General features: G+C 35.6%; 1 protein-coding gene across 1 annotated transcript in view; it reads right to left on the bottom strand.

Annotated features, from left to right (window-relative positions):
* The window catches only part of LOC108607674 (protein sickie), a 119,232-nt gene extending 106,988 nt beyond the window's left edge, over positions 1–12,244 (bottom strand). Inside the window, 2 exon segments of the mRNA XM_033294079.1 lie at positions 9,837–10,007; positions 12,170–12,244. Of these exon segments, the coding sequence (XP_033149970.1) occupies positions 9,837–10,007; positions 12,170–12,244 (246 nt within the window).
* Positions 12,245–15,909: the final 3,665 nt, after the last annotated feature.

The following is a 15,909-nucleotide window of genomic DNA, read 5'->3' as shown; positions in this document are numbered from 1 at the left end:
TATCTGATTGTCTAGGAAAGTAAAACAAATATCACTGCAAATTTGCGTGTGCGGCATAAATGAAACTTGTTTACTCTATATTTAGTTAAATGGAATTATAGAATAAAATTTTATTGCTATTTTATTCTTAGTTAATGAGCATAATATTACTTTTTCTATTTGCTATTTATTTCTATCTATTTTTGATGTATTTTATGAGGTGTGCCTATTTTGTGTCAAGCTTGAAGAAAGTTAAATTATTATTGTGGAATGTTTTGTCAAATTAAAAATATAATATTTGAGCCTTTATTAGTTTTGTAATGTGTTCTTGGCAACTCGTGACACAGAAAGAACTATTTATGAGCACACATCCTTTACAATAATCCAGATTTAATTTAGATTTATTTGCCACTGCAGTGCGGCTTTGCTAAAAAATTTATTGTATCCCCTCAACAGTAAATTATGTCAATTGCATGAGTTTTAACTCATGAGGGGCACAGCACAGAGAATTTCAAAGCAACATGCGCTGATCGCGATCTTGTGCCTGAATGTACAGCAAACAATTGTGGCAACGACGCAATGATAAATTGCATTGAACTTTTGCTCTGTGGCCTTCAGTGTGTTGCCATAAAGTTTGTGGCCCAAATGATGACGAACATAAATCTGACTACGAAATGTGTCGGCCGTGGGTCAAACCTGTGCCGAGGCACAAGTGTAAGTCTAAAGAAATCATGTAAGTGGTAAAGAAGAAAAATTAAAAGAGTTGGATGCGAGTGTCTAAATTTAGCAGCGGCAGCGGTAGCAGCAACAAAATGAGGTCGATGTGGCGTGTGGCGCGTTTGAAGATTCGACTGACTGCGAGTGCTGCCGGTGCTGGCAGCTGCAATTAAAGAGTTTTATTTTTTGTTTTTTTTTTTCTGTTTTTGCTTTTGGGGAATGATCTGCGCCGTGTCTAATTAAGTGCGTGAATCTTGGCAACTGTGCGCAGACTCTAAAATAGAAATAAATTTCAACACATTTTAGTTCTGGCTGCTGTCCAAAGATTAGCAGCTTAGCCTGTCAATTGAAATGCTTCACTGCACTTCCGCTTCGCCTTGGCTGCGTGCTCTGTGTTGTTGAAAAACAAACCTCAAAACAAGCGAAAACCAAAATAAACGTACAGACCGCACTGCAGGCGACAAGTTCCCAACATGGAGACATGACTCTAATTCACGTTCCGAGCTAGAGCTAGTTATCTGCAGTTAAATCCTCCTCGCTACACAGAGCAGCAGTGTCCGCCATTGACAATTATTGTTGACTAGCCCTACAGCAAACCACTTTCCAAACTCACACACAGAAACATACACACACACACACACATACACATACAAGCTTTATCTGGGGATTTACATTTGTAATTAGAAAGCTTTGGCGAAACTTTGACGAATGCGCAGCCAGGCGCTGACCAACAAACAAACACAACAAAACAGTTGGAGAGCTAGACTACAGAAATGTTTGTTTAGCAGCTACACTTGGCAAAGGATGTCGGAAGCAAGTCGCGATTATTGATAATTAGAAAAGTGTAAACATAGCCAAGAGTTTTTCAAAACTTATTGACTTTGGAGTTAAGCAACAAGTATAAGCTTTTTAAAATTAATAATACAATGTTAAGCAAAAAAAAAAAAGAATAATTACATAACTATAAATAATGATTATTTAAAATTTATATTAGATTACTCAAAAATATACATAATGAAAATTTAACAAATTAATGTGTAATTATTACATGGAGATTTTTAAAATAAACTCAAAGGAATTCAAAAAAATTATTTGAATCATTCAGTATTAACCTAAATTCCACTTGTTAAAATTACACAATAAATTGAATGCTCAACACTGACTAAATTGTTTTAAATTTAAAGAAAAAGTATTTAAATTTAGTTTTAAAAAATGCTTCCTTTCTTAGTCAACTTTATTTTAATTTAATTCGATAGTGTGTTTTAGATTTAAAATTAGTCAACAAGCTGTTGCATTTTTACTTTAAATTCCACTTCTTATAATATGCGCTTCGAACTTAATTATTGAACATGAACTGCTGCATTAAATTCTACAAACATTTGTATATCACTTGATATATTTTAAACTTTAATTGAATTTCTAATCACTGAACTGCTCTATTAAGCGCATCTGTATTGCTCAATGCTCAACCGCGAAACCCCAAAACACTAATAAAAGCCAAAAATTGTTGTTGTTTAGTTTGTTTTGCAATTTTGAACATTAGCACGATGTTTGTCTGGCATACGTTGCGTATGATTAACAAAACTCATAGAGTAGAGTGCAGCAGCGCAACCAAAGCGACCGCAACAACAACAACAAGAAGCAGCTGCTGCTGCTGAATTAAAACCAAAAGATTCATTAATGCATTTGACCTTTTTAAAATTTGAAAATACGTTACTTTTGATACTAATGATGAGCTAAAAATTGGAACTGTATTTGAACGTTTGATAAACTTTCACGTGCTGTCGCTTAATTTATGCACAGTCATTGATTGGTTGCCCCAATGCACACCCACGACTTAATTTGTGCCTGCCTGGAATTTATGGGCGCCGCTGCACGTGCAAAAGGCCGAACAGAAAAGTTTTTACCGCCTGATTTGTGGTTACAAAAGTTTTTCTTCTTTTACCCACAATTGCAACATTTTTTGCTGCCTTTCTTTTGTTTCAGTTGTTCTCTGTGCATTGCGCAAGTGGAAATCGACTAAATTTAAGCAATTGAAATGTATACAACAAAGCTACGTTCCACTTGTGGCCTGCCTGGCTGGTGGTTGCGGCTCTAACAAACTTTAATGTTGCCATAAAAACTATGCATTGTTTGCACAATTAAAAAAGCAAAACACACACACACAGATACGCTGAGTAAAAGATAAAAACTGTAGCAAAGATACAAACACGTTCTATGGTAAGGCTAAAAATTGTTGTAAAAATAGCTGCAAGTAAACTGTTGCATTAATGAACTTCTATGTGGGCCAGATGCCGCAACTGGACCGAAGCAACAAACAGTTCGAGCAGTAGGGGTGAAGAGAGAGACAGAGAGAGAGCGAGTTGAGGTGTAGTTTTAACTGTAAATGTTGCATATGCTGAGTGGCAAGCTGGCTGGCTGGCTGGCTGGCTGCCTTGCTACCTAAGCAGATTTCATTTTAGATAAAACCAACGTCAGCTGCTACAAACATACATCGAACATTGCAAATGGCTGACAAGCTAAAATCCTGAGCGTAAGCGTCTAAAGGGGGAGTGGCTGGGCCGGGCTGGGCTGTGAGCTACTATTGTGTGATATTTTATGCATTTGCGCTTACAACCTGCATCCTTGGGAACCAATTGAAATAAACTGTGAGAGAGGCAAAGCTCTCTGCACAGATTGTCTGCATATAAATAGATTAAAGCGATGCATTCTGGATAACAGTAGACTATGCAAAAGATAAAGGTAAATGTAAACGAAATTGTGTTTGCAGTTTAAGTTAGAAGATGAAAGATATGTACGGGTTGGTTGGCCAAACCAAAAAGTAAGAGAACAATTTATAGTTTGAAAATTGGTTTTAACAATTTTGTAACAAGCAATAAAGACTACAAATAAAATATATTAAAATAAAGAAAAACACATGTCTTATTTAAAAATTAATTGAAAATAATCTAACTAGTTAACTACTCAATTTAATAATTAACACTAACCCAGACCTGATTGGGTTTCCCCAACGAATATTAGGTCTGTTTAACACTCCAAATTTTTTAGTTTATTAAATCTAAGAACAAAAACATAATTTTAAATAATTTTTAAATTTAAATTTAATTTTAAATATTTTTTGTAATCCTTTTCTCTTCATCGTTCGATGTCCATATTGAACATTAAATTAAATAAAATTAAAGTAACAATGCAAAATTCAATAAATAACTAAACTTCTATGCCTTCAAACTTATTGCTATAAATTTTGTTTTATTTTTAATTTAAGTTCCAGCTATGCAGCTCTGAATTATTTATTTACTCTAGCTTTATTTTGCTTGCTAAATTGCAATATTTTGCACTTGCCAAACATTGAAAATGTCTAAAAGTCACAAGTCTTCATTTAAGCTTTAAATACAACTGAGACAATCAGTCTACGCCGCTACTCCCCTCTCTACACCTTCCACATCAAAGTTGTGTGTCGTGCGCTTAAACAAAAGCCATAAAGTTGTATGTGTAAAGCAGTCAAGTGCATATAATCGAGCTATTGTTTTACTTTAATTACATAATAATTGACTTGTGTATGCCTTGTAATCTATAGAGTGATTTCTCTTTGTTTGTTTTTTGGAAAATACAATAATCAACAAACAAAAAGGCATCACATGCACATGCATTTTTTGTTTATTTAACTCTGGCAACAACAACCAAAAGCACAAATAAAATATAGCAATTGCCCTTATCCGAGCAAATTTGTCTGTTACAGAAGAATTGTAAAGCAGACGCAGTTACAACTGCACTAACAATAGCTCAAATATTGCGTATACGTAGCGTGCGCCCAAAAGACTGGCAATTAAATATATATACATACATTTATATATTATCAGGCAGCTCAAGAGCTTAGTTTAATTTCATTTTTCTTTTAAATCTAAAGAAATACTCGCATGTGTATCTGCAATTTGCATATTTGATTGGAAAAATCTACAGCTACATTCGAAGCTTTATACATATATATATGTAATGCTTGCTGCTGTGTGCACCTTTTGCTATGTGTTGCCTTTTAGCTTTCGCTTCTGTAGCTTTTGCTCTGTGTTCAAGTGCGGAGCTGGTAAATCAAATTAGTAGCATTTGCAAAAATTTGTATGTAAAGTTTACAGGTGGAGTTTTGGTCTTTTGTCAGAGCAACTGCTTTAACCAGGGCTGCAGACGTGTGGGTGAAGAAGCTTTAGAATTGAATTTTAAATTTATTAAAAATAAATAATAAAGAGATTCGTCTAGAATATTGTTTATTTCATTTGTTTAAGGCTTAAATTGTCATTAAGCTATTAAATTGCATTTTTTTCAGAGCAATTGGAAGAATTTAATTAAGAATTTATTAAGAATAAATAATAAAAAATTTATGTTAAATATTATTTAGTTCAAGTCCACAATTTTATGTGAGCCTTTAATTTCGATTTTTCGTTTTGCTTTATTCAGGGCTGCAGACTTGTGAGTGAAAAAGAAGTATAAGCTTTATAAATCTAATTTAGAATTTATTAAAAATAAATAATAAAGAAAATTTTGTTCCATATTATTTACTTCATTTTGCCTTGTTCAAATTATTTTAGCAAGAAGAAGTGTAAGCTTTAATTTAACATTTATTGCAATTAAATAATAAAGACAACTGTGTAGTTGAGTTCATTCATTGTGGCAAATTATTGAGTACAGTTTTAATTAACTTTAAATTTTCTTTAAATTAATTTCTGCTAAAACTCGTTGTATGTAGTTCTCCATTCCTAACTCTTTTCCCTAAAGCTGCTCTTAAAGCTCCCTAACTGCTCTTTAATTTGTCGTTTGAATTGTTTCAAGCAAGGGCTGCCCGTCAAAGTTGACTTTGAACACTTTTACGTTTCGCTGATTTTTCAAGAGTTGCAGTTTTTCTCTTTCCCTCCCTCTCTGGCCACAATGTTTGTTGGCTGGCCGACCACACGAGTTGCACAGCTGCAAGCCCCACATTTGACTACGTTGCAAGCTCAATGCTCTAGCTTTGTCCTCATCGTCGTCGTCGTCACTCATTAGAAAAACGTTGCGAGCCAAACCAAAGTGGTAAAAAATTGCAGTACGTGTTTTAAGGGGACGCAAAAAAAAGTGCATGTAAAGTTTGCATTCGCCAACGTAGCAAAAAAAAAAGAAACGAAGTTTTTCTTCAGCTGAAGAAAAGTTTATTACAAAGTTTTTGGTCTGAAACACGCGCCAAGCTAAGAAAACGAAAACTAAGAGTAAAAAAAAAAGTTTAATATTTGATTTAAAAGTTGATAAAATTTACTTTAGTCTACACTCAACAGAACGCACAGCAATTCGTGTTATTTGTTTTTATTGAATTTATTTGTTGAGCGGCGGCAGCAGTCTAGGCAATGGTTTGTGTCTTGGCTAACGCGTTGATTTTTCATTTCGCTCTGGCATGCAAATATGAAAAACTGAGCAAACTGAAAATGTAAAGAAACAATAGACGAAGCTGCAAATGGAAAAAGCAGCAGAAAAAAATGCAAGCGATGGTGGCAAATTTTCCAAATGCCTTTGTTTGTTTGCGCTGATATGGAAAACGCGAGCAGCGCCAGCAGCAGCAGCAGCAGCTAAAAGCATTGTTATGAGCCAGGCCAAAAAACAAGGCGAGCAAACTAATTTGAAAATGAAACCAGCAACAAAAAGCTAAGGACAAGTAATGGAAGTCAGAGCAGCATAAAGCAAAACTATGCGAAAGGCAAATGAGTCCATTGAATATTAATTGAAAGCAATTGGAGAAAGGTTCACTTAATCTTAACTTTTAATCGAATTGTAATAAGCTGTGAATTAATTTTTATATTGCAAAATGTATGAGCTTTGATTAGTAATCAAAAGCAATCGAAAATTGGGTTTTAAATGAAGTTGACTTAATCTTAAGCTAGTTTAACTTTTCATCGAATTGTAATAAGATTAAATGAAGTTGACTTAATCTTAAGCTTGTTTAACTTTTAATGCAATTATAAGAAGCTTTAAATTCATTTCTATAAAGTAATTGAAATTGGAAGCATATTAATTGAAATTTTTTTGGAAAAATTAGTATAGAAAAAAGTTTACTTAATAGTTTGTTTAAAGTTTTAATCGCAATATAATTAACACATCATTCTGAAGTCCAAAATCATGTATTGTTAAATTGTTATATATGAATTTAGAGTAAGTATTTAATTTTTATGGATAGTCAAATAAATGATACTACGATAGTTACTTTCTGCATATTAGATTAAGTTTGCTATAAGGCAAAAAGTTAATTATAAATAAAACTAAATTTATACTAGCATTATTATAAGCTGTAGATTAATTGAATTGCACATTCAAACGCTTTAACTTTTAACGAGCAAACTTCTTTTTGCTCTTCAACTGCTAAAAAATGCTAAAAATTAATTTATAGCGCAACAACATTTTCGCTGGCTTCACATATTTTCACAATGCGTTTTTAGCTGCCTAACAAATATTTATAAAGCCTCCAGCACACACACAAACAACAGTGTGCGCTCTATAGTAGCTTCGAAAATTTGTACAAAAACATTTCGCATGCTACCAACTAATTTTGGGTGCAAAATTCATCCGCAGCCTTTGCCAAATTGAGTTTGGAGCTTGGAGTGGCAGTCATCAAGCATCAGGCCCCGGACCCCAGCCCCAGCTCCAGCCCCAGACCGAGCTGCGAGGCAAGTTTGGCTAAAATGCAATGCGCTGCAACTAACTCAATTTGGCGCCCATGTCACATACGTCAACGCGAAAGGGGCGTTGCCACGCCCACTGCTGCGCACACACATACTGCCAATTTGTTAGAATTTTTGTGTGTGTGTGGGGGTGTGGGGTGGGGAATGCAGCACGTGCCACAATGCACGTTTAGCTGAGCTTATCATTTTCTCAAAAGATTCTCGCACTGTATCTCGCTCTCTCTCTTTTTAGCTATTTAATATGCAAAGCGTTGGTTCCCCAAAAATGAACAAAAAATTGTGTCTATGCACTGACAAAGTTGAAATAAATTTTTATTTCATGGCAACTCGGCAATGAACTTGCCCGCAAATACGGCAGACAATAAAAAATAAAAAAAAGAAACCAAACAGCAAAAATATGCCAAGTGGCGTCTTTTGTTTGTGCGCCTAACTAGGCTCGAGTCAGTCCCAGCCCCAGCCCCGCCCAGGAGACTCTCTCTCTTTATATATAAATCAATAGTCTACTGCTGTGCGTTGTTTATTTAGACGCTTAAAACGCTGCGCACGTAGCAGACGTAAAGGAGAGAAAAAAGAATTGAAGCAAATAGGCGAATGCAAGCACAGCATTAATTTAAAAAGGCGCTTTGGCTAAGACGGCGACAAAATTCTCAACAGCTGCGCCAAAAGTTTTTAATTTTAATTTTATAAATGCAATGAACTGCAGCAGCAGCAGCACAAAAAAATAAAAAAAAACTGAGCTAAGCCATCATCATGCACACAAATCGAATCAACGTGGCAGGTGGCAAATGCTTAGCGCGGCGGAAATCATTTGCAGACGCCCCAAAAGCGTGCAACGTGCTCAAAGTTTGTCATACGCCATGTGGTACGGCGGCAGCGAAAAAAAATATAAAACTGGGCGTATACAAACAGTCAGTCAGTCAGTTAGTCACTCGACTCGACTCGGCGGCATGACGTACTATTCAAATGCACGAAAACCGACGTAATGACAAACCCACAGACATAGACATGAAAATCTAGCGCTGCCTTGCATTTTCCACATAGAAAAATGTGAAAAATATTTTCACGTTTAACGCAACTTTGGGGCGCATTTGCCAGTTTGCTTTTATTTGACTTTGTGTTGAAGGCACAGCAACGAAAAAGGCACAAAACAATTAACGCATTTGCCAGTGACTCATGCGTTTTGCGTGCTGCTGAAAATTCAAGAACTCCAAACGTTGCCACGTGTATAAATGGTTGGAACTTTTGCTCTGCCAGCTCGTCGTGGTGGCTATAAAAACAATAGGCTTGGTTGTGGGTGTGTGTAGCGTTGGTGTTGGTGTGTGCGGTTGCAGGTTAAGTTGAAAGGCTGCAAATGAGGAATCCTTTCAATTACGTGTAACTAGATGTAAAACTTTAATTAATTAAGTCTTACTACAGCTGCAGCGCTGCTTTTAGCATGTTTGAGCATTTTGTTAACCAGAGTGCTCTAAAGTTGCGGCAATTTATGCAAAGTTAGGTAACAAAGAGAGGAAGAGTACAGCAAATTGTTAAGTTGTTGTAACATTATAAGAGTTCTTGTTCTCAGACATGAAGAGCAGCAATGATCTTCAAGTAGTCATTGAATTATTTCAAAGTAAATCAAAGCTTACAAGAGATTCGAACTTATTTCGCTTACTCCTCAATATTATATTAGGTATTTTCTTTTAATTATTTCCTTATTTGTTCAGAATATATCAAACACAAACGAAAATTTGATTCGATTTAACTAAGCGGTTATTACATTAAATTCCTTGAACTTTGATAATTATTTCAAAATTTATTTATTTATTTTAATTGTAGCCTAGAATTAAATTCTTACCGCCTAATAATTTATTAAGAATTTTCTTTTTATTCTTTCCTGAATTATAATAAATTTGTCAGAATAATTCAAAACTTGCACGAAAATTGGATTCGATTTGAAAATTTGCATTCTACTCTTTAAACTCTAGAAAATGTATTTATTTAAATATTTGAATTTTTTACTCCACAGAATTCTTCAAAGATATTTTAACTATTATTAACTATTATTTTAACGGTTATAATATTGAAGTCCTTGAATTAAAATCAAAGCTTACAAGTGATTCGAACTTACTTCGTTTACTGCTTAATATTTTATAAGGAATTTTTTTTTGAATTCTATCCCGAATTATGATAATTTTGTCAGAATAAATCAAAACATAAACGAAATATGATTCGATTCGAAAATTTGTATTCCACTCTTTAAATGCTAGATTTTCATTTTTTGAGCTGACTGTTTGCCCCACAAATTTCTTCAAATATTTTTTAACTAATGATAATTATTTCAGAATAAATCAAAGTTTACGCGTTCTGCAAGTATTTGAATCCAACACAAAAAAATTCAAGAATATTTCTATCGCAGCCCTTAATATTTTATATTATATAAAAAATATTACATTTTTGTAAACTTACCATTTGCTGTTGACTCTTGGGTTTCTTCACGAGATCGGGAACCTTAAAGCTGGTAACCGCCTCAATGACCTCAGCCAGGAGCAGACCATCGCGACAATCTGCCGAAAGATCAGTGACCTTTCGTTTCGATTTGGCACGCTCCAAATAATAGTTGGCCCAGTCTGTATAAATCTGCAAAAAACATTTAAATAAATTGTTAGACTAAACTATTAAACACACATTTAATAGCCATTTCACATGGCAGTAATTAAGAAAACTTGGTAAAGCACACTTTTGAAACACTTTGTCCTCATCAGGCAGCTGCGCTCATGTTGCACAAATTGCAGTTTGCAGTGCCCGCAAAACAGACATTGAGGAAGTCGCCCTTGGGCTTGGGTTATCAGGAAATCATTAGTAGCAAAAATCTACGGACGAAACAGACGGACGCACAGTGGCATGCAACATATGCTGCCACATGTATATTTGCAGAGCCGGACGAAAGGATAAGCAAATTTCATTGGCAAGCAAATTAAACTCAAGCCATTTAGTATACGTTATGTCTGTAAGTCGTTAAGAAAAGCTGTGCGAATATATTTGTCCAGCAAGCAAGAAAGGCAAATATGCTGTGGGTAATTTTTATAAGATGATTATTGTATTAAGACTTTTGTGCTTGGAGCAGTTGGAGAGGGGAGAGGAATTAGTCTGGGGGATTTTATTGAAGTAACATGTGCAGCAAATCTTTGGAAAATTAAATGAAATTCGTGTTTAGTTGAAATTTAAATTGCAATTGTATAAAAAAAAAGGAAAGGAGAACTTAAAGTTGTGCAAATGTATGTAGCAGAAGAAGGCGTGGCAGACACCATAAAGTATATGTATATATTCTTGATCAGCAAGGCAAATAGAGTCGATATAGCCATAGCCGTCTGCTCATCTATTTGTCCGTCTGTATGAGCAACAAAAACTCAGAGACTATAAAAATTGCAGCAATCAAATTTGTTATGTGGGCTCTCCTATTTCCAAAGCAGCTTTATAAATATTTTGAAAATTTTTAGCTCCCCACTCCATAGAGAAAGTGTATGAAAAGTTTTGCAGCGCCAAACTTTATGCGTGCTGCTTTAAATTGAAATCTTAGCCAGCTGGTTGTTTAAATTTTAGCTTTTAGCAATGGCTTGTCTCAAAAAACTTTAATCACATTTATGTCCAAGGCAAATATTTCATTATTAAATATAATAACTCTAAGTAAATTATGGTCTGCGGTAGTCTAAAGAGAAACTTGAGATATTCTTACAGTTTGTAAGCCTTTTGTCTTTTGTACATACACATCGTTAGCCACATCCTTGCACAGTTTTTATTATAACGCCCCGGCACATCCTTTGCTAATTCCCTTTCTATTTCTATTTCCATTTCTATCTCCAACATGCGTCGTATGCATGCGACACATTTTCTATACGCCTTGCTTGGCAATAAAAATAGCTTGCATTGTACTTTTGTTAGTTGGCTCCAGCTCCAGTGCTGTTTGTCTATCTTTATGCCCAGCAACCGACTGACTGGGGGGGGTTGCCATTTAGTCTACGCTGCGCTTGTTGCTTATGCAATGCGTTTTCTTTTTTTTCTTTGATCCAACTGTTTGACTGCTGTTGCTATTATTATTGTAGTTGTTATTGCTTTGGCAGCAGCAGCAGCAGCAGCAGCAGCAGAGGTTTTTAGGCTCAGGCTGTGCGCGCGTTTGGACTTTAGCCTGGCGGATTTTAGCTTTGGACTTGGTAGATGGAATAAAGTGAAAACTTGTCTCTGCAAAATAACTGGGCAGCAAGGCAAAGGCAAGCTGCAACTGTCATTTACAGTTAGCTATGGCAATGGCAATGGCCATGGCCATGGCAATAGCAACTGGAAACAAGTTAAGCCGATGCCGCAAATATGCTGCTGCTGCTGCTGCTGCTGCTGCTGCCTGGGGCACCCACAAAGGCAACAATGACTGCAGCTTCAACTACTGCTGCTGCTGCTGTTGTATTTTGCTTGGCTTTGTTTAGCCTTTGCCACAACCAAACAACAGCAGCAGCAAAGGCAACTGTAACTGAAATAACAATGCGACTAAAGCTTAGTAGTTCCACTCGCTGTTCGCTTTATAAATAACAGCTGCTCTAACTAACTCTCAGTTTATGTGTGTGTGTGTGTGTTTGCACTCACCTCGTTGGGCTTGTTCAGCAAACAGAGCCCGTGGCCAGTACGCAGTGCGTCGATGCAAATTGTGTAAAATATTGAAAGCATCGTACACACTTTTTGCATCGATTTAATCGAATTCATAGTCCATTAGTTAGTTAGTACCTCTCTGCTCACTCTTTTGTCATACAAACCTTTGCATAGTCGCGCGTCAGAATGCCATTGATGTTATCGCAAGAGCCTTGGTAACTAACGCAACGGGCCAACATGCTGTCAGCTTCAAATGTATTGCCCTTTGTTTTTGAATATTTAATTGAGTTTCGCTTCAATTAATTTGTCACTTTTTTTACGTTCATTTTTTGCAGTTGCTTTTATAGTTAATGCATTGTTGTAATTAAGTTAATGTTAACAACATTTTTTTTCTATATAAAAAATATAAATTTTAGCTTGCTTTTAATATTTATAATTTAATTGTATTTTATTACAATTTAATTAATGTACTTTTTACTGCTTCAGCTATTTATGTGTTTTTATTGTTATAAATTCCGTTAAGGGTGTAAATTTATCAATATCAAGTTTAATTTACACAACAAAAAATCTCATTTTGGTTGCATTTTTTTTTTAAGTTTTGTTTTGCTAAATTATATAATTTTATTAATATATATATTATATGTTTATAATATTTATTGCAAAAATTAATTAATTTTACCAAATGTTTCGAGATAAAAAATTTTTTCTTTTATTTTCACGCTTTTTTTTATGTTGAAGCACATAAAAAACGCTTAGTATGAATTTTTTATGGCATTGTTGTCTCTACAATATTCTTGCACCTTTTATTGCGAGTCTGGACAGTTTTTTGGGCGGGGCTAGCCCGCATCTGCAGACATAATAAATATTAAATAACGCTTACTGGCGCCTGCAAGTATGCAGCAAGTTTATTTTGGGAACACTTTTTCTTTTCAGCAAAACCATTAAAATGTCAATTATGATAAAGTTTTATTGTAACACCGCAACAGCGGCACATTAAGGGCTTATCAACGTGGCCAGGCGTTGAACGCGCAACGCCTACAAGTATGCAATAATAATAATAAACATTAAGCACTGTTTGGTTTGGCGTTACCCTTTTCAAAAGCCAGGCAGCCAGTCAGCCAGCCAGCCAGCCAGACATTCAAGTTGATTTAGCTCAGCCCATTTCATGTACAGGCGTTGAAAGTCACACGCCCACTTGGGCGCAAACTAATTGAAAACGAGAGTAAAAGCTCAAGAGCTCTGTTTGGGGACTCCCCAACAACAGCAACAACAACAGGTTGGCCTTAGACTTTTGCATAATTGGAGCTGACACCCTTGTCAGTAGCAAGAGATTTTCAGCAATTTTGTTAGCCTGATAAATTTTAGTTTGCGTGGGCCAAAAGCAAAAAGGGGTTGTGACAAATCGTGCTGCAAATCAATTTCAGTTTGCACACGGCAGGAAAAAAAAGGTCAAACTGCCATTTGCTAAATGAAAAAGCGCTTGCCAGACAAAACTGCCAGCGCCACCAACAACCACCCACCCACCCACCATTTTGCACACTTATCTAGCAAATGTGTGAGGCGAGTCTGCAGGCGCTTTTGACTCCAAGAGTGTGCCAAGTACTTTTGTGAAATGTCAGTAAAATGTCAAAATAAAAGTAATGCTGATAAAAATTTTATAGCTTGTCAGAAATGTTAACGAAAAATGCCGCTGGGGGGTTGTTATACTTCTCTGCTGTCTTGCTCGCGCTTCGTGTGTTGTGTTCTTTATCAAATGTCGCAACTTGGCGTACTTTAGTTTATTGGAATTTGCATTGAAGGCAGCAGCAGCCACTTCGACAGGTGGCAAACTGTGAGCTCAAATTTATGTTAAATCGAACGTTGTCTGCCACATATAAATTTTATCTTTCCAATGGCAGTTGCTTTAAGCAGCTTTACAGCTTTACTCTCTTTTAAAGTGCACTCAGCTGTGCCTAATAACAGCACAAGGCAACAAAGTTTGTTCATAGAAATGTTGTAAAGTGACAAAATACTTTGATCAAATGAAAATTTTTTATGCACACAACTTTGCTAAATAACAAAATTGACTGCAAATATTTAGAGCACAATAAATGCTTAAAGCTTTGTCTATTCGCATTAAAAATATTCAAGTCTAGCAATATTGTCTACATATTTATGTTGCCTAGTGTAGCCAATAAGCAACCTGTTGTACAAATTTCCTTGATAAAACTCATGCGTTAATGCAAAAACCACCCTCACTTATATGTCAGAGAGCCCAAGTCTAACCTCATTAGATTTGATTATATTATTGAACTTTATCGCATTTGACCAAGCACTCAATTCAATTTCGACAAAGTCAAATGGGTGCTGCTGCTACAAAGAGAAGAATCTCAGTGTGTTCGACAGTCAAAAGTAATGTCAAAACAAGCTACAGCACCTTGAGCACGCTGTCTTTGATTTCATTTGTATCCCACACACACACACACACAGATTGGCAACGTGTTGATGTGCGCAATGAACTGAACTGTCAAGTTTGGGGTTATGGGGCGCTGGTGACATCACATTTGAGTGTGGGTTCATTGTTATAAAAATGCTATAAATGTTGCTTATATTGTATACAAAGAATGTGTTTTAATAGCTACTAAAAACTATTCCTTGCTGCGTAAGCTCTTAAGCTGCGCGAACTGAAATGTAAAGATTTATATGTGATTTTTATTTTTATTATTTGATTTAGCGTATGACGTCTGCAAATATTTCTTTTACATGTTGTATAAATACATTTTATGTTACTGTATATATAAAATAAAGCCTTTAAGTATTTATAAAGATTTATTTTCTAAAGAAATTCAAAATATTGTCAAAGGCTTTACTATTTTTTTATATTATAGACATTAAGTTTCTATTTTAACACAGCATAAAAATATTTTTACAAACCTTTCGTTACAACAAAAGTGCGCTACTCTATTAACTCTATAAAAATATTTTCATAAGCTTTTCTTTAATGAAAACTGGCGCTACTTTATTCTCTCGTCTCGTCTGTTTAGCTCTGCTTAAAAGCCAATAAACTACTAACTGAACTATCCCCTATTTCAGCAGCTCCAACCACAAACTGTCTATGGCCACTTTGCCCTCACGTAGGTGTGGCCTAGTGTACAAAATAGACAAATTTATTGCAGCAATTTGAACGCCCACTATTCCGGCGCTATACAAAAGTGTTGAAAGTTGTCGGCCACATGCGTTGTTTTGTCTTTTGTTTGTGCCCAGTGGCGGCTACGCCATTAATTGATAACAATTTTAGTCACATTTAATGAAAGGCCTACTTGGACTTGACTCAATTCGTTGCGCCTCATTTCATTTATTGTGCTATAAAAATTAGCCAACATTAAAAGCAGCACAAGACAAGCAACGAAAAAAAATCGAAATAAATAATAAATATTGTGCCAAAAACAACAAAAGTTTTGTGTGTTTTGGTTTTTTGCTGTAGCAACGTTGCCTGTCAACTGTCACATAAATAAATTATATACAATATATATATTTTTGTAGGCAAAAACAAAGTTTGACAGCCCCTCACGCTGCGTTTAGCAACGCGATAGGGCGGCTTGTCGCATTTAATAATGACAGCTCATCAAAAATGTATATGACCCACTTGCGGCGGCGACCCCAAACCCAAAAAAAGATGCTACCAAAATAAAACAAATATGAAAGCCAGGCTAGCATCAAAGTTGCGCAAAACTTTTTTTGCCTGTATACAAGTGCCGCTGGCATTTTTATGGCAATTGGTTAGTGTATAGTCCTTGGTGACACGTTAAAAACACGCTCCCTACCGCAGCTGAGGCTAAGTGGTCAAATTAGTCAGGGGGAGTCAGAGGCAGAGGCAGAGCAGCAGCCAATTGAAAACAACAAGCTCGAGTATCAAAAGCGGCAA

This window comes from Drosophila busckii, chromosome 2L, assembly GCF_011750605.1.
Source record: "Drosophila busckii strain San Diego stock center, stock number 13000-0081.31 chromosome 2L, ASM1175060v1, whole genome shotgun sequence".
Taxonomy (NCBI): domain Eukaryota; kingdom Metazoa; phylum Arthropoda; class Insecta; order Diptera; family Drosophilidae; genus Drosophila; species Drosophila busckii.
The sequence above is the reverse complement of the archived record's forward strand: the minus strand, read 5'-3'. Positions and strand labels throughout refer to the sequence as shown.